The 23,243-nt window shown below is 43.6% G+C and overlaps 1 protein-coding gene across 2 annotated transcripts in view; it reads left to right on the top strand.

Annotated features, from left to right (window-relative positions):
* Window positions 1-1,201: 1,201 nt before the first annotated feature.
* Window positions 1,202-23,243, top strand: part of PCSK1 (proprotein convertase subtilisin/kexin type 1) — a 29,379-nt gene continuing 7,337 nt past the window's right edge. Inside the window, exons 1-12 of one of the 2 annotated variants that reach the window (XM_035309990.1) lie at window positions 1,202-1,399; window positions 1,434-1,652; window positions 2,911-3,015; window positions 6,644-6,754; window positions 9,012-9,158; window positions 9,592-9,668; window positions 11,826-11,914; window positions 15,700-15,872; window positions 18,029-18,241; window positions 19,449-19,549; window positions 20,589-20,822; window positions 22,355-22,512. In XM_035309990.1, the coding sequence (XP_035165881.1) occupies window positions 1,473-1,652; window positions 2,911-3,015; window positions 6,644-6,754; window positions 9,012-9,158; window positions 9,592-9,668; window positions 11,826-11,914; window positions 15,700-15,872; window positions 18,029-18,241; window positions 19,449-19,549; window positions 20,589-20,822; window positions 22,355-22,512 (1,588 nt within the window). In that variant the 5' untranslated portion in view covers window positions 1,202-1,399; window positions 1,434-1,472. The remainder of the gene's footprint in view (window positions 1,400-1,433; window positions 1,653-2,910; window positions 3,016-6,643; window positions 6,755-9,011; window positions 9,159-9,591; window positions 9,669-11,825; window positions 11,915-15,699; window positions 15,873-18,028; window positions 18,242-19,448; window positions 19,550-20,588; window positions 20,823-22,354; window positions 22,513-23,243) is intronic. The other variant, XM_035309991.1, reaches the window with a different exon arrangement.

A 23,243-nucleotide genomic window follows, 5' to 3' on the forward strand; every position in this document is an offset into this window, starting at 1 on the left:
CCTAGCCCCTGGCTTGACTTTGTCAGACCCTGGAGTGCCCTCACCATGTCTCTGAAAGTGAACATTGGTGAATATCAGGATCGTGTTGCAGTGTCATTTTATTGATAAGCTGGGTCGTATACTGATATTTATCAAAATACAACAGGCGCTTCTGGTATACCTAAGACACTCATCCTTCTCCCCCCCTCCCTTGATCCATTCCAACTCTTGTTCTTTTGAGCCCCTGCAAATGTCATGCCCAGTACTTGAGCTGCAATGGTAACAACCCCCTGATTCCTGTGGGAACACAGGAGTCCCCACGGGGCTCTCAGACCTGTGCCTGTCCTGGTACAACGATTTCCAAGGCTGAGTTTTCATCTATTTCCTCAAATGCTGGCTTTCTACAATTGTATTTTCCACTCCTCATTGTTTTGCATTTATGTTTTCCACCATCTTCCTGTTTTAAAAGCTAATGAAGACGAGGCAGGCATGTTGGCCACACTGTAATGAAGAGAGAGCAAAACGCCGACGTTTAAGACGTCCAGTTTAAAAGCTGCAATAAGGAAGCATTTAAACAGAGTTAACTATAACCTGAAACTGCTAAAAGGTTCGGTTTCAGGGGTAGAAGCAAGAACGTTCAGGGAATACTAGGAAATCTTTAGAGAACTTTCCTGACGCGAGGAGAGAAAAGACAACGAGAGGGCGGTAGGAAAGCTAAATAAAACAGAAGGAGCTGGGCAGTCACCCACGGAAAATGAAATTACAGAATTAAACGAGTATTGAGCAAAGCCCGGGATTTGCTGAGAAACTGCAACACGAAGACCTCCGGGTGCGACAAGAAGCGTGGTTAACGATTATTCCCGAGCGATAGCATTTCGGGGTGAGGGCACCCGCTGCGTCTGGGCAGCAGCGCCCGGCTGGGGGTGTCGGGCGACGGTGCGCCTTCATCAGGCGTTACCGCGCGGTGGGTCCGGCTAATTAGTTAATTGGAAAGGGACGAGACATGTTTCATCCTCCCAGCTCGCACCGACGCCGCGGCTCCTCCCAGCGGCACCCGAGGGCCCGGCGGAGGGGTGTCGCCGACGGGGGACGGCGCCACCTCCGCTCCCACCGCCCCGGGGACGAGCCGGGGAGGGAGGGGGACACCGGCAGCGGCCCCGCGCCCGTCGCCTCCCTCCGCGGGAGGGGGCGGGAGCCCCGACGGAGCCGCCCGCCCCCCCGTCCGCCCCCCGGGGGAAGCACCCTCCCGGCCCGGGGGCCAGGTAGACTTTGACGTCAGGATGTCTGTCGTCGTTTTGACGTGCAAAACGCTCATTTCCATTCCGGAGACCGAAGGGGTCTGGGCGGCCGCGCGGAGCCGGGCAGCCGCGCAGCGCCGAGCCGTGCCGAGCCGAGCCGTGCCGTGCCAAGCCGTGCCAAGCCGTGCCGATCCGAGCCGATCCGAGCCCCGCCGCCCCTCCGAGCTCGCCTAGCAACGCCGGCCCGCTGCGGCCATGGACGGGCTCCGCTGGTGCGGGCGCTGCGCGGCCCTGGCGCTGCTGGCCGCCTGCTGCTTGCCCCGCGGCGGCGGCGCCGGGCGGCAATTCCTCAACGAGTGGGCGGCCGAGGTCCCGGCGGGCCCCGACGCCGCCAGGGACATCGCCGAGGAGCTGGGCTACGACCTCGTGGGGCAGGTACGGGCGGCGGAGCGGGCGCGGGGCGCGCACCCCATGCGCACTTATCCCTTGGCATGCACGCGCACCCCTTTACCCCGTACGCGCACCCCTTTACCCCCAACACACCCCTTTTACCCCATAATCACACGCTCGCACCCCTTTACCCCCCACACACCCCCTAACCCCATACAAACACACACGCCGCCTTTTACCCCATACACACCCCCTAACCCCATACACACACACACGCACCCTTTTACTCCGTACGCACCCCCGTACCCCTTTACCCCCTACACACACCCCCTGTACCCCATTTCGGGGAGTTACCCCGCCGAAGACCCCCGCCCCGCGCACGGAGCGGGGCTGCGGGCGGCTCCCCCCTCCCCACCCCAGCACGAGGGGCTCCGGGCTCGGGGCTCCTTGCCCCCCACACTGCCCCCCCGCACCCCCCCGTCGCTTATATATTTTTTTGGGATGCCGTGACGTCAGCGTTGTCAGGGATGAGTAACCGCGTAGAGGTGGCGGCTCCGTCCCGGCGCCGGGCGGGGGTCCGCAGGCAGCCTCCGTTCCCACCGCGGCGTCCCGGGGCCGGCTGCGAGCGGGGCGGGGGGCGCCGGCGCCCCCCTCCCAACCTCCCCAACCTCCCCTTCTCACCCCATCCTCGCCCCCTCCTCGCCCACTCGTGGCCCCTCGCGGGGCTCACCCCTCCGGGAGAGACCCCCGGTCCGGGCTCCCCAAGCCCTCGGGTTCCCCGGTGCCGACCCCAAGCAGTCCCCGCGGAGCGAAGGGCACCGGGGCTGGCCCGGCCCCTGCGCGCTGCCAGCCAAAATGCCCGCGGGGTGCCGGCTCCAAGCGCCGCGACCCCTCCTGCGGTCCCCGAGGCACAAAGCCCCCCGGGCACAGCTAAGGGGCGAAAATCGGGGAATTCGGCCAAATGCATAACCTGACCTCCCTGCAGGACGTGGCTCTGCCAGGGCACCTCAGGTTGCTTCGGTCGCTACGATAGGAGTAGCGCTACTTTGCTGAGTACTGCCGTAGTAATGAGTGCAACTTCATGAGGTTAAATGAAATTATTCCCCAAAACCCTTCCGGCAGCACGCAGGCTGTGACAAGCACTTCTGGCTTGAAGAGTGTTCCAGTTCAGATTGACGTATTTAAACGTGGTTTCTTGCTCTTTTCTTTCAAGCAGAAAACATTCCGTCCGGTTGTGTCTGTTGATATTTGTTTGCGGTAGGGAGATACCTCTCCATACTTACAGCACGCCTCTGTCTTACAGATTGGATCACTCAAAAATCACTACCTATTCAGACATAAAAGCCATCCAAGACGATCTCGAAGAAGTGCCATTCATATCACTAAAAGACTTTCTGATGATGAGCGGGTGAGTGCTACATTATCATTTTTTTTTTTATGCCCTCTGTTTATTCTGACTGCTTATTGATTGCCAGCCTCCTAACGAGGTCACAGGCAGACTTTGCTCGTTTTGCAAGTCTAATGTATTCAGCCATCCATACTTGTGTCGAATAATACTTTATTATTCCATCATTAGCAGGCAGACTCTGACCCTCTCTTACCATATTTCTTGCAAGTGCTCTCCAAATTAAGGTTTAAAATATGCAGCACTGCAGAGGTTCGGAATTTCAGATGTCAATGTGTTGCTGGTGAAAACATGAATGACGGACAACAGAGCTCGATTCAAGGCAAAAATCCACAGATCCAATAAGTTTTATCAGGCCATGTGTATGCGATTGCCATGGAAATTAGGTTCCATTTAAAGTGATTCAATATTACCCCTCCAAAAAAAAAGACTGAGGTTTTGCTAGATTTACTTTTTCTATGGAAAGCGAAGACCTCCGCTTTAGGGATTCGACACAAGACCTAGACTTGCAGTCTTTTGGTACACTGGGACCTCCCCGAAACCAGGGACGGGCACCGTTCAGAGCCATGGGTTATACAGCCTAAGGCGCGATCCTGTAGCGAGGCAGACTCTCCATTTATTTGACTTTACTTAAGAGAGAAGCATCCCTATTTGTAAACATGCTGAGGAAATGTGGTGGGCGGCAAATTTAAGGAACAGAGCAGAATGCTGTCAGCCCCTCTTAGAAACAGCATCTGACACACATCAGAATGATGACATTTGAATTTCAAATCAGCATTATTGCAGCAGCAGTCCAAAACGTCAAGTAACTTCATTGTGAAAACCAGCGTTTTGTCATGTAAGGATGAATCACTCGAGAAGAAGTAATTGGTTATCTGAGTGAAGTTTTTGGATGCAAACGTCAGTTAGGAGGAAACATTTTATGAAGAATTAAAGGAGGGGGTGAGACAGCGTATATGTTTGGCATGTTCTGTTTCAAAACTGTCCATTCCCGTCCGTCTCCTTGCAAGCATCAGATTAGCAGTTGAAGTCTTCTGGGTGAAATCTTTCTAAATCTTCCGGGGTGAAATCTTTCCAAACTGGGGATGCCCAAAGACACAGCTTTAGTGTAAAAACCACCACCACGTCGTTCAGGAACAGAGATCTGGCTGCAGTTCCTCGCTTTTCTCTCCCTCCCTCTCTGGGGACAGCGATGGGACCCGAGGGGACGGCATGGAGCTGGGACAGGGGAGGGTCAGGATGGGGTTAGGGAAAGGTTCGGAGGTGGTCGGGCACTGGGACAGGCTGCCCGGGGACGTGGTCTGGTTTTTGGGTGGTCTGGGTTTTGGGTGGTCCTGTGTAGACCCAGGAGCTGGACTCTGATCCGTGTGGGTCCCTTCCAACCTGGGATATTCTGTGATTCTTTTTTTGTACTTAATACATCAAATGTCTGTTTTAATATACCGAATTCTTGCGTCACGAGCAGAGTGGAAGTCATCGCACTGCGTGCATTACCACTAAGCATTACTGCATACTCATGTACTTAGACCCCCAAACCAGCTTCACAGTGCTGCAGGTGATTTGCTAAATCTGCTCCAATTTCCCTTTTATTTACCCTCTAGTATGCAAATTAACTATGTGAATGAACGAAGTGTAATTATGTCATTAGGTAAGTATATAAACACGAGGCAATCATGTAATGCTGTGTGGTTATGCATGGACCTTTACTCCGAAGAGCTAATTCTGTTAAGCAACAGCCTATTTAAAAGGGTTTAAATTAATTCTTATGAAAAAGGAGAGAGAAGAGGATCCTGCCTTGGTTTCTGTATTGCCTTGATGAATTTTACAACACGTTAGCCATGAAAGCTGGGGCAAAACTTGGCTCTACTCTGGATATTTATCTCCTTCTTGTGGCTGTCCAAGTGTTTGTAGTAAAATGGGTCACGCCTGTGAATGTTTTGAAAGGATGCAAATATCTGGCTCCCCAGCGTCTTCCAGTAGTTGCACTAGCTTCCAAGTCCACTTGCTTGCAGGGGACCCGAATCAAAATCATTTCCAGCGCTTTATAGGTCTGGCATAGGGCCTTCGGCTTTTGCTGTAGAGGGATAGCGTGAGCCTTACCCAGCTGCTGAGTGACAAGCATTTGGCTTGTTTGTCTGACATATGTGCTTGGTAGTTTCAGCTCATTTCCCTCAGAGCAGTTGTCCGCATCAGAAAACAACAAGCGTGGAAACTGTCAGTTCTTAATTACCACTGGGTGATGCAGAGGCCAAGCTTTGCTGTGGGCAGGGAGGAGAATTCACGGTAATTGCTGTAACCTGTGCAGAAGTATATACGGCCTCGGATATCAGTAGTGCAGTATAAAATACTCATACTTCATGGGTATATTCGTCACCTGAGACTAATTGTGCTTTGTAGGGGTTTCAGTACTAAATACGTAGCAAAGCGAGCTGCAATAGCTTTTGGTATATGTGCTTGCTGCAGCTTCCATCTTTAAGGGTTAATGTTCTTGCAGTGAATTTTTGTTAAGTTCTCCTTAGAAAAGATGTATTTCAATCAAGTCAGTACATTTACTTATTATAATAATTTCTAACTCACTCTTATGATGGTTTCATATATGGTGATAAGGACCATAAGGTCATCAAACGACAGCGGGGAAAAGGACTAAAGTCTGTTCAGATGCATAAAGCAAAAGGTTTAAATCCCATTCTTAAATGGATTCCTAAAATGTCCTTAAAGCAGGACCTTGGCAACCTCCTGAATCTGAGCTTTCTCTGCCAGTTTGGAAATTGGGATGAAAAGCAGCGCCTTGGTCTGCGTCAGAGTGACTGCCCAGGTGCCTGCAGTACTGTTGTTTTTTTCCCATTTCCAAGAGGAACACACAGCACAGATGGGTGTCACACAGCAGGGTCAGGACTGGATTTGAAGTGGGTTTAATAAAGCTTTCAAAGGACCGAGGGTGGGAAATATTGTTAAAACATAACCCTGTCACTTAGGGAAGGCTCTGTTTGCGCGCAAATGCCAGGCAATTCAGCGTACAGATGCATTAGCAAAACGCACTGAAGCATTTGGGCTCTCAGTAGCCTCCAGTGGAACTATGCCAGTGAGGAATTTAGTCCAATATTCCTGGTTTACTAACAGATCACACTGCAAAACACCGGTGGGAAGGAGACTTGAAGGTCCAGCTGGGCTATGAGTAACATCATCATTATGACTGCTAGTCAGAGATAAAGCCGGAGATAATCTTTCTTCTTTTCTTGTAACTCCAGGTATTAATCAATAGGCATTAAAAAGAAGGTATGAAAAAGAAGCAAAATGTAGTTCTGTTTGTTTCAGCAGACATCACTACGGAAATAACCTTCTAACCATACTACACCTTTGATACAGAAGTCTGCATTGTGTGGCATTCACAGGATGTCCGCTGTTAACTTGTACTTCACATGAATTAATTGTATGGCATAGTGATTTCTCTGAGTCCTCTGTCCTAAAGCACACCGTAGTGCAGAATGAATAATCCTCCTCTCCGCATCAAACGTTGCTCGTCTAGCCCTAGGCATGAAAGTCTAGCTGGGCTGAGGAAAACCCTTGTCCTCTAGGCTAATGGAGTCCCAATGTATCCTGGCTTACATATTTTTTTTGCAAATAATTGTAGGTGTCATGGGCAGAGCAGCAATACGAGAAAAAGCGAACCAAGCGTGCCACCATGAGAGACTCAGCAGAGAATCTCTTCAACGACCCTATGTGGAATCAGCAGTGGTATCTGGTAAGAATTTGTCTCACTGTGGGACCAGGGATGATGAATTTTGCTTGCAGTATCAGCCGTGCTGTTCTGCTAGTATCACAGCGATTGCACTGGAGGGAAAAAATGAAGAGCCCCTCTCACTAGCATAGGTTATAAAAATCTCTGTGCATAATATTTCCAGGCAACCGCCTGTCTTTTGTGATGTGTAGAGCTTCCAAAAGCCTATCTAGGCTGCTGCTCGGGCTGGGGGGTGATATTAGAACATGGTACAAGAGATAATACCTACCTGTATTACAACTTTAAAATATTTTTTGTCAATATGTAAGAACTCCTTTAACATCTCTGAAGCTGGCCGTGCGTTTCTTCATTAAAATTGGTAGGGTGGAGTGCATACTCCAGCAGAACACCAAAGCATATGCGCACATATGGCAGTCACCTTTGGCCTCTCGGTCCAGGGTGCAAGTAGAAGAGATTCTTTACAGCTCACATGCTGAAAACCTCAAGGAAAAGAGGTTTCCTGACCTCTCTAGTTTTTGTCTGAATACGACAAGTCAGAAAGTACAGGTCATCACCTACATTTCACCTAGGTTTACCTTCAGCCTGGATGTCATGGATTTCCCTCAGAAGAGGAGTGGGATTAAAAATGGTATAACAAGAAAAAACGGATCAATAAAAACACGATCCTGGTGGCTAGAGAAACTTCCTTTTCTTCAGTTCAGCTTAGGGAAAGCAGACCAAACTGTAGGCTGTTTGTACAACGCTTTTGCTTCTCTGTCCTTTTAGCTAGAAAAAGTAAATTGCAAAACACATAGCATAAAATATTTCCACAAAAATTCCTACAGATTATTTATTGACGTAAAAATAGTTATCTTTGAGAATTTAACATTTCTTTGAAGCTGTGTGTGTATTTATTTGTCTGCCTGCTTTCAGTAGGAAGCACAAAATTTCTAAGGTCTCTGCTTTGGACAAATTCATAAACACGCAGTTCAAAAAAAAGGTGTTTTTTGTTTTGGTTTGGTTTTTTTTTTTTTTTTTTGGTTGGTTGTTTTTTGTGTGTGTGTGTGTGTGGAAAAAGCAATGCCATGTTCTCCAGAAGGCACTGTTCCTCCTTCTGCCTTTCCGTGATTTTTCACTCCTTTAGCCTCCAGTTTACACACATGAGAAACAGAAAACATGATGCTTACTCTTGTTTCCAGTGCACGTTGATTACATATATATATATTTAATTGCTTATATGTGTCTTAGGTAGTTTCTTCCAAAATGTTATCGTTGCCTTGTACTAAATAACCTATTATCTGATTCAATGTCAACAGTTTATAACTTTTGTTCAGTGTTTCTTCACAAATCACCCCCCCAAAAAAATGTAATGGAATCTAGAAAACAAAACTGGAAACTTCAAATCCTTCCTGATCTGCAGCAGTCAGAAAAGAAAGCAAAAAGTGAAATTAATGCTATTCCTATAACAGACTTCTGTGTCTAATCCTCATACGCCGTCCGACGTTCTTTTGGAAACCAATAATTGAAAAACCTGCGCTCAAATAATGTAATTATGCACTGAGAAACACAAACAAAATGCTGGGGTTTATATCTCTGTTTTTATGGGGTAGCAAGCAAGGGTTCTAAATTAGATGTATGTGCTGCATATTTAATATTAGAGAGGAAAAACGACCCACTTAGAAGTTACTTTTCAAAGAACTTGCTGTGGAAGAGAAGGCTATAAATGACTCATACTTCCAGTTGATTTGCCGCAGGAAAAGTAATGAGGGTAGCACACAGAAAGTTGTGATTCAGCACAGTTGTTCCTAGCCAAACAGCTACCTTAATTGTTTTAGCCATTAATTATTCTGTTCTGGCTAACTTGAACGTCAAAGGAGAAAACAAGTTTGGAGAAAACACAGCCTACTGTACTGTGGGCTACTTACCGTCTTGGCTCCTCAAAAGGTGAAAACAGCAGGCATTAGGAGGTCAGGTAATTAACTCAACGTTGCAAGGTTCATTGGTATGTTCCTACCCCTCTTGTATTTATTTCTGTTGCCTGGCTCTAATAAATCAAAGATATTCAGAGGTGGTTTTCTGGAAGCTTCAAGGGGCTGGGGGAAATCTTTCAGTGCACAACTATTTGAACAAATTCATTTTTGTTATATGTTTGCAAAGTCTGGGAGAAATACACTAATTCAGGCTGGGATGATGTAGAGCATTTCTAAAATGTGACTTTGGGTCTGCATGGTATAAAAGGATACAAAATACTGACACGTTTGTAATCCTTTCTGTCCCTCAGCAAGATACAAGGATAACTCCATCCCTTCCCAAACTGGATCTCCATGTTATTCCTGTATGGCAAAAAGGGATTACGGGCAAGGGTGTTGTCATCACAGTGTTAGATGATGGCTTGGAGTGGAATCACACTGACATCTACACTAACTATGTAAGTTCCTGCACTAGACTGCTGGGGAATAAATTAATCATTTGTAAGTTTCACACACAGACACACAGTCTGTTCCATAAGGCAGCTCTCCTACATTGCAGAAACTGAAACATTTGCCTCAGACCTAATTTGATTTGGAGCCTGGTCTATGGAAGTTGAATGTTACTTAGCAAAGATAACTTATTTATTTATTTATTTTAATCTCAGGGGATTTAGTTCCCAGGCATGTTTGTACACCGTGGTTTAATGCTGAATTATTAAAGCTCCGTGAAAAAATCATGGAATTGTTAATGCCTGTCAAATTCTATGCACTGGGTTGCTGTCAACACGAGGCACACCAAATCAATAAATTCCGACTCTAGAACCCATTTTGTTGCACATTTAAAAATGCATTTCCTAGTTGTCCCAATTATTTCTGTTCTTTTAAATGTAGGACCCAAAGGCGAGTTATGATTTCAATGACAACGATCACGATCCCTTTCCTAGATACGACCCAACAAACGAAAACAAGTGAGTAGCCTCCCAGTTGTGTGAAGAGAGTAAAATAGTACTGTATTACTTCATGTGTCATGACATGCAAATGAGGAATATCCACATCCCCTGTGGTAATTATGTAAGAAAGGAAAAATCTGTGTCACAAAACCACAGAAAGGTTGAGGTTGGAAGGGACCTCAGGTGCTCTTGTGGCCCAACCCCTTGCTCAAGCAGGGCCACCCAGAGCAGGGTGCACAGGACCATGTCCAGAGGGTTTTTGAATATCTCCAAGGAGGAGACTCCACAGCCTCTCTGGACAGCCTGCACCAGTGTTCAGGTAAGCCTCCCAGTAAAAAAAAAAAAAAAAAAAAAAAAAAAAAGTGTTTCCCAATGTTCAGGCAGAATCTCCTGTGTTTTTATTGGCAGGAACACTTTCACAGACACTGGATATTAGGGAAATTAAATTTTGACGTCTTGAGTTTCTCCATATCTTAGTATGTGTAAAGTCTGACACGTTTCTGCAAGCTGAACGGAACGATCTGTTCATGTCACCACATGCATTTGTAGAACAATACCTACCTAAGCAAATTGTAAGTTCTCTGCTTTGCCCTGGGAATTTTAAAAGAAAGCATCTGCTGTGAAGGGCTCTGAAACAGCCTGTTTCTTAGAGAAACCTACCAACCTACCCAAAACAAAACAAACAAACAAACAAAACAAAAAACCACCCCTTTAGACCAGCTCTTGTGTTTAAGGACACTGTATTCTGGTTTTGGCAGTACCTTCTGGAACAATACAATATTTTGGACAAATGTTTTCTAGCTCGGTACAGATAAGCACAGGTGAAGCAATGCTTCTGACCTCCTCCTCTGATATGGCTGTGACGCTGGAGGAGGTTCCATTCCCTTTCTGGAAAATCTTTCTGTCTCTTCTGAGGAAAAAGGTGTCTGGAAACATGATATAGACCAGATTTGGCCTGGACATCTTCAAAGTGGAAACACGGGAAGTTTCAAAAGGCTCGAACGCGGACAACCAGCCAGCTTGCTTAGTGGGCTTGCGTGTCTTGGAAGGAGTGGGGGATTTTCCCCAGTGCCCTCTCTAGAGCTGCCAGTGGAACATCAGGATGGATCTGTCACACCTGGTGGGAGTATTCATGTAGTTCAGTGAGGGATTTTGTCTGGCAGAAGAGAAGAGAGAGGACCTCTTCAAAAGCTGGTGCACAGAAGCCAGTTTCTTAAACCAATTAGGATGTCACTACTCAATAATTATAGAGGAAGATACTGATGCACTGGTTCCCCATTGTCTATCAAACCATATGGCAGCATTCATAACATAAATCAGTGTGTGAGGGAAAAAAAAAACACAACGGTCAATCAACAGATAAATATCCCATGAATAAGACATTTGAAAAATGACATTTCTACTTTACTACAGCAAGAGTCCATTACCCTCTTGTTCTGATGACATTATCTCTTAAATTTACCTGTATTATTTCTAATCTATATTAATAAGTAAATGGAATTCAGCCCAGAAGCATTAGAACACTTCATTGAATAACAATCCATAGTATTAAATAATACAACTCTTCTACAATTACAGTTACTTGAAGGTTTTCTTTATTGAAGAGTAAAGAATCACCCGTGGCAAAAAAAAAAAAAAAAAAAAAAAAAAAAGCATAGGAAGTAGCTAGTTACAAGAAAAAATTAGCAATGATGAAGACACTTTAAAGGCTAACTTTCTGAGATCCTAATAAAGGCAATCTTTTTTTTTTTTAAAAAAAAAAAAAAAGAATATCTGAATGTGTGATTAGGAAAAGACTTGTTTGCATTTCTTTCTGAAGAAGTTTAGTAGCTTATTAGCCTTGTAATTTTACACTACTCTGTAAAATACAGAGGCACTCTGCTAAAATACAGGTAACGGATAGTTTTATGGACCTCAGTGTGTCTTGGATTAGCTATTTACCATCTCATCTTGATGATCATTTGATCACTAAATAGGTAACATTACATTGACTGAAGCCTAAGGGAAACAAGTATTTTTGTGTCACGTAGATACAACTCAGAATTATTCAGCAGCTGCATTACATTCAGTTCAGGACATCCACCAAATCCAGAAAGTCACTTATGAGTCTTTGTGTACATTACTCAGAATTGTGTAGGTTATGAGACATCATTTATTCTTACTGTGTTTGTTCAGGCATGGAACACGGTGTGCAGGAGAAATTGCAATGCAAGCCAACAATAGGAAATGTGGAGTTGGAGTAGCCTACAATTCCAAAGTTGGAGGTAAGAGGATGAAAATAGGTGTCTGACGTGAAGGGAAACTAGAAGAATTCTGTGAAATGCTGAATGTTTTCAGATACCATTAATCTGAAATATAAATTACTGTTCCTTCAGAGGAATCATCACTCTTGCAGCATTAGTCTACAAAATCCTGACTGGGCACAGGGCAGAGTGATAGATCTATGTGACACCATTTCTTAAACGCCATCGTGTTCTCTGGAATTTGTCACTTGAATATAAGTAGATGGTGTAATATGTAACCAAAAAAAAGTAATAATATAGATTAATAATAATCTATTTTGTACACAGAGATCTTTTAAGGAATGATGGATTCGCTTGTTGTAGCTGGTTATCTTGGAAGGAGATGGCATGGAGGAGGAGAGGGGATTGAGGAGACTAGAAGAAAGAATATCCAGATTAATCCATTAGAAGTTTATGAAATAGCTATGATCAAGGTATTAGTTTCAAATGGTTATTTAGCTCAGAGGAGGATACTTGTTGCAGTCTAGTTTTTCCATTACTTCTTTTTTTCCTTTAAACAAAAGGGTGATGAGTGGCAGTTGACACCCATAGCTGCCATTCCCACCATTTTGGTCCTACACTTGTAGGTTCCCGTTTACTCTTCCCAGCTGTCACAGATGTCAGCTTTGCAGTCTGCCGTCACCATAATGCATTATGCTGTCATGCTCTGTTTAAATAAAATATCTCGCTCGTGAGATGAAGATGCCAAATTTTCAAAGCAGGGCAAAATGGATGAAGCTGCAATGATGTCTGAATTCCTGCTGTGCCCATATTTTAAGGCACTTGCATCTATAGAGAAGGTTCTTCCACAGATTTCATTTGCAAATGCAAACTAGAAATCTGTACTGTGTGGCTTGTCTAGGAAAGGAAAATAACAGGAGGAAAAGCAATCCAGTGCTTCAGATTACCCAGAAGTCTCCTAATAACTGGGTGGCAGATACGCAAAATATGCAAGAGCTGAAATAAATTGCAAGCCAGGATATATGACCAGCGTGATTGAGACAGGGGTGTAACAAAAACATGTCCAAAGAGCAACAGAAAATAGGAGAATTCTTCAAAAGATTTAGCTAAATTTGGTCTGGGTAGATGCTGGAAGTTATTTTTTTTTTTTATGTACAAAGCTATGTAGGATTTACTTCTTCACAGGCATTTTTATTTATTTATTTATTTTTATTTTTTTTAAAAAAACAACCTTGGGATGATGCATTACACACTTCTATTTGACATTAGTTCAGGGTGACTTCTTCGAGCGGCTGTTTGCTTGTATCAATTGCCATCCTGGATAAATCCAGTGGTCCGTAGCCAATGCATTCTCTCCGATAGTCAGCGATATAAGCTTTGAGAAAGAGGGCAAGAAGCCCTGGCGTTTGGAATACGCTGTTCTCTGACCTTCCACATTAGAGACTGGCTTAACCCGGCCTCGAAGTAAAACATTCAATTCAAAATTTTTAATTTTCCAAGAAAACGGTAACTTTAATCATCTCGAGTATTCCTATTAGCACATCAACGTCTGGCCCTGTTCGGAAACCTGTGTGAATCGTTTCAACAGCTCGTGGCCATGAATCCCACAGGCCATCCCTATGTGCTGTGTGAGACAAATACTTATTTTTTAATTATGTCAATTTTAAATTTATGTCAATTTTAAAAGTGACGCCTTCCAGTTGCGTTTAACATTAACCTCTTGTCTCGCGTAGAGCCAAGAAATGAGCGTTTTTACCACCTTTGGAGTAAAGCAGGGTGCATATGCCTTTGTGCATATCTAACCACCGCACTGCGCTGCGGTATTTCTCCGGTGCTGCCATGGAAATCAAATGATTAAGAAGTTGCATTTCACAAAGGACTGGGCTGAGAGTTCCCACACGGTGATGTGCTGCTATAAATAGCCTTCTGCCATGCAGATACATGGATGTGTCTGAAATCACCTTGGGCTTTGCCTGCTTCTGAATCTGTGGGACTGATGATGAGAGAAAGCATGTGGAAGAATTTATGCAAGAACAGATAATTGGAATCTGCTTAGGGAAATATCGCTGCAGTCATCAGATCCCCAAGCTGACTTAAACAAGCAGTATTTTTGGAGGTCATACAGACATGACAGTATTGGTGTGTTTTTTTTTTTTTTTTTTTTTTTTTTTCCTACTGAGCTGTTGTTTTAGTCAACGCATTGCCAGTGTGCATGTTTTCTTCCTTACTACATTATTTATCACTGGAATTGGCTTTGTCTTCTCGTTTGGGAAATGTCTCTCTGCATTTCCAGTATCTCATGTTATGTTACAACCCAGCGTCCGGAGCGTTGCAGCCATCTCCACACAGGCAGGTCTTTGCTCCCAGCACACACGTAAGGCAGAATCTCACAATTCTGAGCTAGCTGAAAAAGGAATATTCAAAATGTTACGAGTTTAAGCCTATCCAGGGCAAGAGGTGTTTGTAGAACCTGAAGCATAGGATGCACCTTGATTCTTTTCCCAGCTTTATGAGTGATACCGGAGTAGCAGCGGTTGAGCAGATTAACACCTTTATCCCTTTTTTTGCCACTAATTAATATGAAATAATAAAGCTCAGCTTTCTTTCAGAGGAGTTAGGAGTCTTAGAGGGCAGCCATTTGGGGAAAGAATTATACCCTTTCTCCTGCTCAGCAAGAAAAAAGAATAAAACAGAGAGCTGCAAGGGGAAGGTTGCTTTTTTTTTTTTTTTTCTTTTCTTTTTTTCTTTTTTTTTTTTTTTCCTTTTTGTATAGCACTGTCACATTCTTCCTGGCATGCTTTGGAAAAACCCCCATTTTGTGGAAAATGCCAGAAAATCAGTCCTCACAATTCACCAGCTGCCAGTAGCGGTGCAGCTGCCGTCATTGCAAACTTGCCAAGTTTGGGAGAACCCTGACATTTTCCTCGCTTGAAAACACAGGCTGAATCCCGACTGCTCCAGCGGTGGCATTGCTGCTCTTGCAGGCAGAGCCTTGCCATAGCGGGGTTTTCTGTCCTCACCCGGCGCCGGGCGGTGGTAGCAATCCCACTGCAGAGCCAGGGGCTGGCAGAGCAGGGGGTCCGGTGCAGGCGAGCCACTGCCTGCCGCTGAATCTCAAGGGCCGCTGTGACTAGGCTTGATCTGGAGAAGATTAGATCATGCAGTTCCTAATAAAACTGTAATGGCTAGACATCACTAGCATCCCTGGATTTCTCACAGTAGGAAGAATACGGTAAAGTAACAGTGAGCATTTTTTTTTTTTTTTTTTTTTTGTGGTGAAGACTGAAGAGCTCGTGAAATAGCATCAGAAAGGCAGCAAAATGGCTTAATGACAGAGAGGACAGTGCTTTAGTCAGAACAGCCAGAATTACGTCTTTGAACTAAAACTCTTAAAAATAACGTTGACAAAACCTATTTAATTTTAGTGATATGATAGTAATTTAAGAAAAGAATTCTGCTACAGTTTTAAAAGAAGAAGAAGGTCATTACAATGAGAAAGCTCATTGTAATGAAAAGAAAGCAGGAACAGTAAACAGAACATCATCTTCCTGGCTTTCTGCAAAAACAGAAATTTTAGGATTTATTATTTGTTTGATGTTTGTAGAGTGCACCAAGCTCTGCAAATAAAGGGTAAGTGTACTATTTTACACTGACATTAACTGTCCTGACTATTATTTAAATGAACAGCAGTAGTCTGTGGCACAATAGTTACAGACTAATTTATCTGGAAAATTTACAATCAGGTAACAAAGATGAAGAAGAGGAAAGAGACAGTAAATACAGTCTGCTTGTTTTTCTCTGTTAAGGTATACGTATGCTGGATGGAATAGTCACTGATGCTATTGAAGCCAGTTCAATTGGTTTCAATCCAGAGCACGTGGATATTTACAGTGCAAGCTGGGGACCTAATGATGATGGTAAAACTGTTGAGGGACCTGGGAGACTGGCGCAGAAGGCTTTTGAGTATGGGATAAAACAGGTATGACACTTCAGAAAAAAAAAAAATAAAAAAATGCAATGAAATGTGGCAGAGAACAGGATTTTAAAATGGTTCATATCGGGCAGGAAATGAAAATGGTTTGCACTCTATTCATTTAAACATGTTTAAAAGGGAAAAGAGAAATTTTAACAGTACCGGTCAGAGAAATGACTAGCTAGAGCAGGACTTTTAAAAAAGCACTATTAGAGCCTTCTAGGCTGGTTTCAGCTGCTATTCTCTACAGATAAGCTTTCTTTTTCTGTTGCTACTTTAGCTGCCTTTGTCTCGCCCTACCCCCACCCTTCTCTGCTGCTTGTTTTGCACTGAACAGTAATTGGATTTCTGCACTGAAAGCCTATAAAAATTTAATACGAAATTTCTGCTTTGTGAATATTTTGCTGTGTGAAATAGCTATGCATTTCAGCACCCCGTGGATGGGCTTGTATTGTGTTTATAAATTGGTGCATATCATGATCCAATTAAATTCAAGACAGTAAAAATGCATGATGAAGAGTATTGGAAGCAGTGGTTTTGCAGTCCTGTTTTATGTTATCCTCTTTTGATCTCGTCGGATGATCAGTAGTGTACAAAGAGAAAGCTGCTGGGGATGTATTAAAAAGCTGCTCTTGCTATCGCCGGTGAAAAGGTATCTAAAGAAGGACAGGTAATAATACAGAGAGGAAGTCTGTTATTAGTCAGAGACATGAAAGGAGAGAAAGACAGAAAGCTTGAAGGACAGGAGCAAATCAAGGGCGGGTATTGAAAACAGCAGTTAACATTAGCAGATAAGAGAGAAGAAGAAAGGAGTCTGACAACTGACAAGCGTTCTCTGAGGGAAGAATGGAGGCTGGGAGGGATGGGTTGGTGATAAACAGGGATCTAAGTCCGTAGGTAGGCAGTTAGTGAAAAGGGATAATTAAGGCAGTAATTAGGAACCAAGGTTCAGTGGCCGTACTCTGAAAAATCAGATTATTTGGTGAGGAATGTACCTGTTTTTACAACTTGTTTAATTTACTGAGGGGGACTAATTTACCCGCTAATTTGTCAGGCTTCCTCATGCATGGATCTGGATGCTCTCCATCCCCCTTAGTCAGTCAGAGATGGAGCTGCCAATGAGTCTCATCCCTGGCTGGTTTATTGCTGGCCCAGTAAAGCACTTAAGCATATGCTTAGCCTTAAGCATCTGAGAGGCGTTGGTAGCACTCCAAGAGAAATCAAATCATCTGTTTACATATACCACTGCTTTCCTGGACTGCAGCCTCTATTTTCAAAAGAAGATATTATCTCATTTTCTGTCATTCGCATGGGTTGTCCTTCCCATTTTAGCAATTGTATCTCGAAGAGTACAGCTTATTTTTCTGTTTTTTTTCTTCATTTCTAATGTTTTAAGTGCTGCAAATGTCGCACGAATAACTTTCACTCTTATCTGAGGGGCGAGGGTGATAAAACGCTGTATTTCAACAGGAGTTTCCCGTGAATATGCATGCACGAATAAAGAATAAAAAATGAACTTTTGCTTTTCACATGAAACGTATTTTCTCCTCTGAAGGGCGAGCACAGCTGAAGGCTGAGTAGCTGCTATACGCTTCCTCCGTGGCGGCAGTGGTGGTTTACGTGCTGCTGCAGCACTCTGTTGCCAGCTGTCAGCACCCGTCGTTAGCTGCTGCTACCTCATTACTCTCGGGGGGGCCAGAGCAGGGAATGAAAATGGTTCTGTCCGGAGCCTGCTGGTGCTGGCCCACAGATCTGTGGGAGAAGGGAAGGCTTTTCAAATAAAAAGGCATTTTTCCTAGAAGTGTTCCGGACTGAAACGCTGTTACGTGGGAAAACTTTCCCGCTGATCACAGACTTTGTGTTTAACGCTAAAACCTATTTTAAGGAAACTTACTGTCCATGGACAGTAAATGTAGACCAGTCAAGCTAAAAGATACAGACAAGCTAGAGGATTGTACTATAGGGTCTGAGGTAGAAAATCACAAGCAGCTGTTTTCTTCTGTCTCTGTCTTCTGTAGTGGAAAATTATTCCTTTTTTGCCTGAAAATGACTGATATATTAGGCCTTCGTGTCGGGGGGGGGGGGGGGGGGAGGGGGTGGAAGGAGTTGCTAAGAATATATTGCAAAATCTCTTTTATAACCACCCGCTCCATTTCCTCCAGGGCCGAAATGGAAAAGGCTCCATTTTCGTATGGGCTTCAGGGAATGGAGGTCGTCAGGGTGACAACTGTGACTGCGATGGTTACACTGATAGTATCTACACTATCTCCATTAGCAGTGCTTCTCAGCAAGGCCTTTCTCCCTGGTATGCAGAGAAGTGCTCTTCAACTCTGGCCACAGCATACAGCAGTGGGGATTATACTGACCAAAGAATTGTAGGTTGTTTTTACCAGATTCGGAACAAAACATAGAAATGTGTTGTATATGCAAGTAACAAGTGAGAGCTCTTAAACGCGTAGCTTTGACCGCCTGTTTTACACGTGTTTTACATGCGTAGTGCTTTCGTTTTGAAACGGTGAGGGATTTGTACTGCAGGATGTGGTTGCATTCTCAGAACATCTACTGTAGAGCGATGGCCAAACGATATCGTTCTGACAAAGACATTAAACCCGCATGCTTGAAATCTTCAGGTATCGGCGTGTGATGGAGGCCTCTCGGTGGAGAAGGTCCCATTGTCATGAGGAGAGACTGAGACTATAAGCAAAAAACTTGTGGAGTTAGTGTACCCGTACCAGTCGGCACCTCTGGTACACATTGTCACTCCAACACTGACCTTTTTTAACATTTTTAGCCCCTCAGTTCCCACTGGTGACAGCAACAATGGTGCTTTGGAACCCGTGAAAGGTACTCAGCAAGTGGACAGAACAGTCTGTGCCTTTGTTAAGGGCGCAAGAAATAACTCCCACTAAAGAGCTTTGCTGCGATAAAATGATGTTGAAGGACCTATAATTTCTGTTCAGCTCTGGCTGATGGTGATTTTACAGTACACTACATGGATGGGGATTAAAACAATGTCGTTCCAAATTAGCCGTGGATCAGTACTTCCTAACTGACTCCTCTTCACAGCCGAGATGTGAAGGTCTTGGTGTTGCCTCCTGGCATATCTAGAGATTCGTGGACAGATGAGTTTGGTATTTAATTGCCAAATAAAGCATGTTTCATTGCAAATTATAGTTCTTCTGCTGAAGAGGGAGCAGAACACTAACACTAATCCTATGAGTAATTTCCCAGCAAGCAGTAATTTTAAATGTTCTAGGCCCAACACAATGATCTGTTTTTATGATTCACCAGTAAGCCTGAAACACTTATTGTGAAACCTTAGAATAAAATAAGATATTCAGTGTGGGAGTATTTTGTTCCAACACAAAGCATTTTGATACAAAAATTATAGCTGAAGTAAAAAGAGAGGATTGAAATATGAATGGATTTAAACATCCATCACATTGCTGGTGGGGAATGTATTAATACGCAGCAAGTAAAGGATACATAGTTATGTTTGTGAGCATGGACTGACTGTGTTTACAGCTGTTTATCCATGCAATCTGGATATTTTCAGACAATTTTTTGTTGTTTTTCTGTCAGACGAGCGCTGATCTTCACAACGAGTGCACGGAGACTCACACTGGGACCTCTGCATCTGCGCCACTGGCAGCAGGAATTTTTGCCCTGGCTCTGGAGGCAAAGTAAGAAGTCACAAAATCGCTGTTGAAGAGGAGTTCTCTTCTTCAGCCGCCCCACTGTCTTCCCCCAAACCTTGCCTCGAACATTGCCTTCCTGAACGTTACACCATCTCATGCTGCTGCTCCACTTTGTCAGCCGGACTTGCTCCGCCTGATGACAGAAATAAGCAGCTACTTGCCTCAACACCTTCCTAGCAAGTCAGAACCAACGCAAGCAAAATGTGATGACCCAGGAATTTTAGTCCATTTAGTGCGCTGGCAACAATTGTGTGCCGAGCCGGTCAATTGCACTTCAAGGCAGTGAGGGTGCGCTTCTGTCAAGACAGCGTAATTTGAAGACAATAGGTTGCGGGAGTTTAAGTGAAGTGCTTCGTCAATTTGCAGAACCTTTCCTGCCGGTGATGAGACATGAAATGGAAGGCACCCAAGCTCAGCTTTCAGAGCAGGCAGGGAGCAGACAGGTTCACACCCTGCCGGGCTGGCAGCCAGAGCTGTGTCTTAGAGGTGGGGGTGAAGAACAGGGCAGGGCAAGACAATGTTGGCACATTGTTGGCAAGACAATGGCCGTTTCACTTAGACGTCAGGGTGTAGGCTTAGCACTTGAATGGTGTGTGTTCGGGTCCCTCTTCTATTGCATACTCCTTTAATGACACAAGCCAAGGGCCATCTTTTAAAGGGTAGAGTTAATCACAGATGACTCAAGTGCACAGTGAATTTTCAAAGTTCCCACCAGTTTCCATAAAAAACTAGTGGGAAATACTATTTTTTTTATTATTTTTTTTTTTTGCTAGATAAATTTAAATGCCTAAATAGTTTGAACTATTGGACTCTAGTCTTGCTAGATAGCAGTTCTTCATTTACATAGCAATCTTCTTTAAGAAGTATTGGAAGAATACCCATGCAACGTGCTCTGTATTTTAAAATAATACATTTTAAATACACGTACATTTAAAACACTTCCTGATGCAAACTAATATTGCAAACTAAAGAGAAAAACGACAGATAGTCTCGAAACAATTAACCCGGCACATTTTCTCAACAGTCCGAATCTAACGTGGAGGGATATGCAGCACCTGGTGGTCTGGACCTCAGAATACGATCCACTGGCTGGCAATCCGGGATGGAAAAAGAATGGAGCGGGACTGATGGTGAACAGCCGATTTGGGTTTGGACTGCTCAATGCCAATGCGTTGGTGGATTTAGCTGATCCCAAAAGGTGGAAAGGTGTACCAGAAAAGAGAGAGTGTATTGTGAAGGACAAAACCTTCGAACCAAGGTAAGAGTGTGCGTTAGCAGCAGCTAGGCTTACATCTGTTTTAGTAATGCCTGAAGGATAGTACTGTGCACGGATCGCTCGAAAGCAGACTAAGAGATTTCTTTTGATTCATTTGGTGTTGTCCTGCTGTATTCCCCCAGGGACAGGCAAGTAGCATTGGCTTGCTTGCTATTTTTTAGTGTAAGGCTGACGAACATCACTACCACGCACCCTCCCAAAAATGAGATCATTATCTCTGCTTTTAGCGACAGCGCGTGCATGAACGATACTGTGAAACTGAACCTGGTCAGTTGAGACTGCTAGCAGCAGATGAGCACAAAGATACCAAAGTTTTTCAGAGATATTTTTTTTTTTTTTTTTGAATGAATATCTGTGGTAGTCTTAGCGACTCTTCTCTTGTGACATGCATAGGGTATGTTGAAATCAGGGCGATATACTAAGCTTTAGTCACATCCATAGCACTGCTCTTACGAAACGCACGTGTTTCAAAGGTTCACTGAAAAGAGTTGCAAGCCATAGTCACAAGTGCTTGTAGTACAGTGAGCCTAAGCTGAGCTCAGCATACAAGCTCTAATCACAAATCACTAACCTGATTAATGAGGAAGGATACCTAGAATGTTTTGTCTCTACTTATTCAGTTATGTGTTTGTTCTTTAGAATAAATACAGATATTTCAAAGATAGAAATGATACCATGTGCGTGCACTAAAAATCTGTCTGTAAAAACATATTATGGTGTTTTGGAGTGTCACAGCTTGGTAACCTTACAATTTATGCTGTTTTACTATCAGTTGGTTTTTATGAGCCCTCTCCTTTCCACCGAGTGTTGATCTAGTTCTGGTATATGCAATGCTCGCTGCTTATGCATTTTTATTGCAGTCTTCTGTGTGACATTATAAAAACAAAGATCACAGTATTTTGAGTTCTGAATGTTTTCTGTGGAGGTTTAGATACCCTGATCATTAGATCATTTAGATACCTCTCTCATTAGAAGTAATGGGAATTGTGCAGAGAAAGCTATGCATGAGCATGTATGGAGGATGTAAGCCTTTTTTTTTTTTCCAGAGATGGCATTAACCACAAAAGAAAAAAGGCCCACGCCTGATGCAATGTCTTAACTTTATGATAACAGCTCTATTGCATATTCCTATCAGGCAGCTAAGTCTAAGTCTGATAGTCATGTGATGTAGGTGACTGCAAAGCCTTTTTATTTATTTATTTATTTATTTTTTATATAGTTTCTGTGGAACAGCAAAGTGCTGACAGAAACTCAATTACCCAGACTTGCTTGCTTCCAGGGTGGGTTGCACAACTGTAACTTATACAGAGCACAAGGCTTGATCCACTTCAGTATTTTCTGTGCATTCAGAACTCCCAGGGTTTCATGGGGACATTCAAAAAAAAAAAACCTTTTTTTTTTCTTTCCTTACTTCTTTTCCCATCATTGTTAAATGATTGTTATTGTCTCTACGCTTCACATAATGATCCAGAATCATAAGTTTCTGTCAGTAATTTTTGCTGTAATTTTGCCAGATTATTAAGAGCAAATGAGGAAGTCATCATTGAAATTCCCACAAAAGCCTGTGAGGGTCAAGAAAACTCAATTGCATCTCTGGAGCACGTGCAGCTTGAGGCAACAATTGAATATTCCCGCAGAGGTGATCTTCATGTCACCCTGGTGTCTCCTTCAGGTATGAGAAGCCAAGACATTCTTAGTTTCTGTCGCTGTAGTGTGTAACATTTCATTCAAACTACTTGTATGATCCTCCCTGGATTAAAAAATGGCTAAATGCATCATTAGACAAATCTGGGCCACAACCAAGAGGTGAATGTGAGGACAAAGCCTCCTGGGAATGAGAGCTAGTTCTCTGAGTGCCTTTTCCATTCTTCTTGCATTTGGGATTATTGTTGTAAGAAGATGTTTATTTCAGAAATGAAGGCACTGTTTCTAATGGGTCACGTTCTAGCACCAGGACCTGTGAAAACTGAGAGTTCCTGGCGGTACCAAATCGTACCACTTATCAGCCTTCTTCTGATTTAATGGAAAACTCAAGAAATCTGACTCCCTAGATTTCACCCAAGTGTTTCCCCATTGGTGAATTTTAAAAAAAGTCTCTATTTGGCACCATAATACAGCTATATTAGGTATGCTACAACATAGCAAGAGATCTTGACGCTGCCCTGAAATAAGGAGAAAGAAAAGAAAGGAGGAAGAGTTTAAATGACTATGTAGAGAGTAAGATCTTCTGTCAGATCTGCTGATATTATTAAAAAGCAAAACAAAACAAAAAACATAAACTTTCAGATTAGAGTTTAAACATCGGTCTAATCTAATTTACTGATATTTAAGGGTAATCTAATAATTTGCGTATAATAAACTACTAATCCTTGTTGATGTGATTGTTGCATGACCTCACTTCAA

The sequence above is a fragment of the Oxyura jamaicensis genome, chromosome Z (assembly GCF_011077185.1).
Source record: "Oxyura jamaicensis isolate SHBP4307 breed ruddy duck chromosome Z, BPBGC_Ojam_1.0, whole genome shotgun sequence".
Taxonomy (NCBI): domain Eukaryota; kingdom Metazoa; phylum Chordata; class Aves; order Anseriformes; family Anatidae; genus Oxyura; species Oxyura jamaicensis.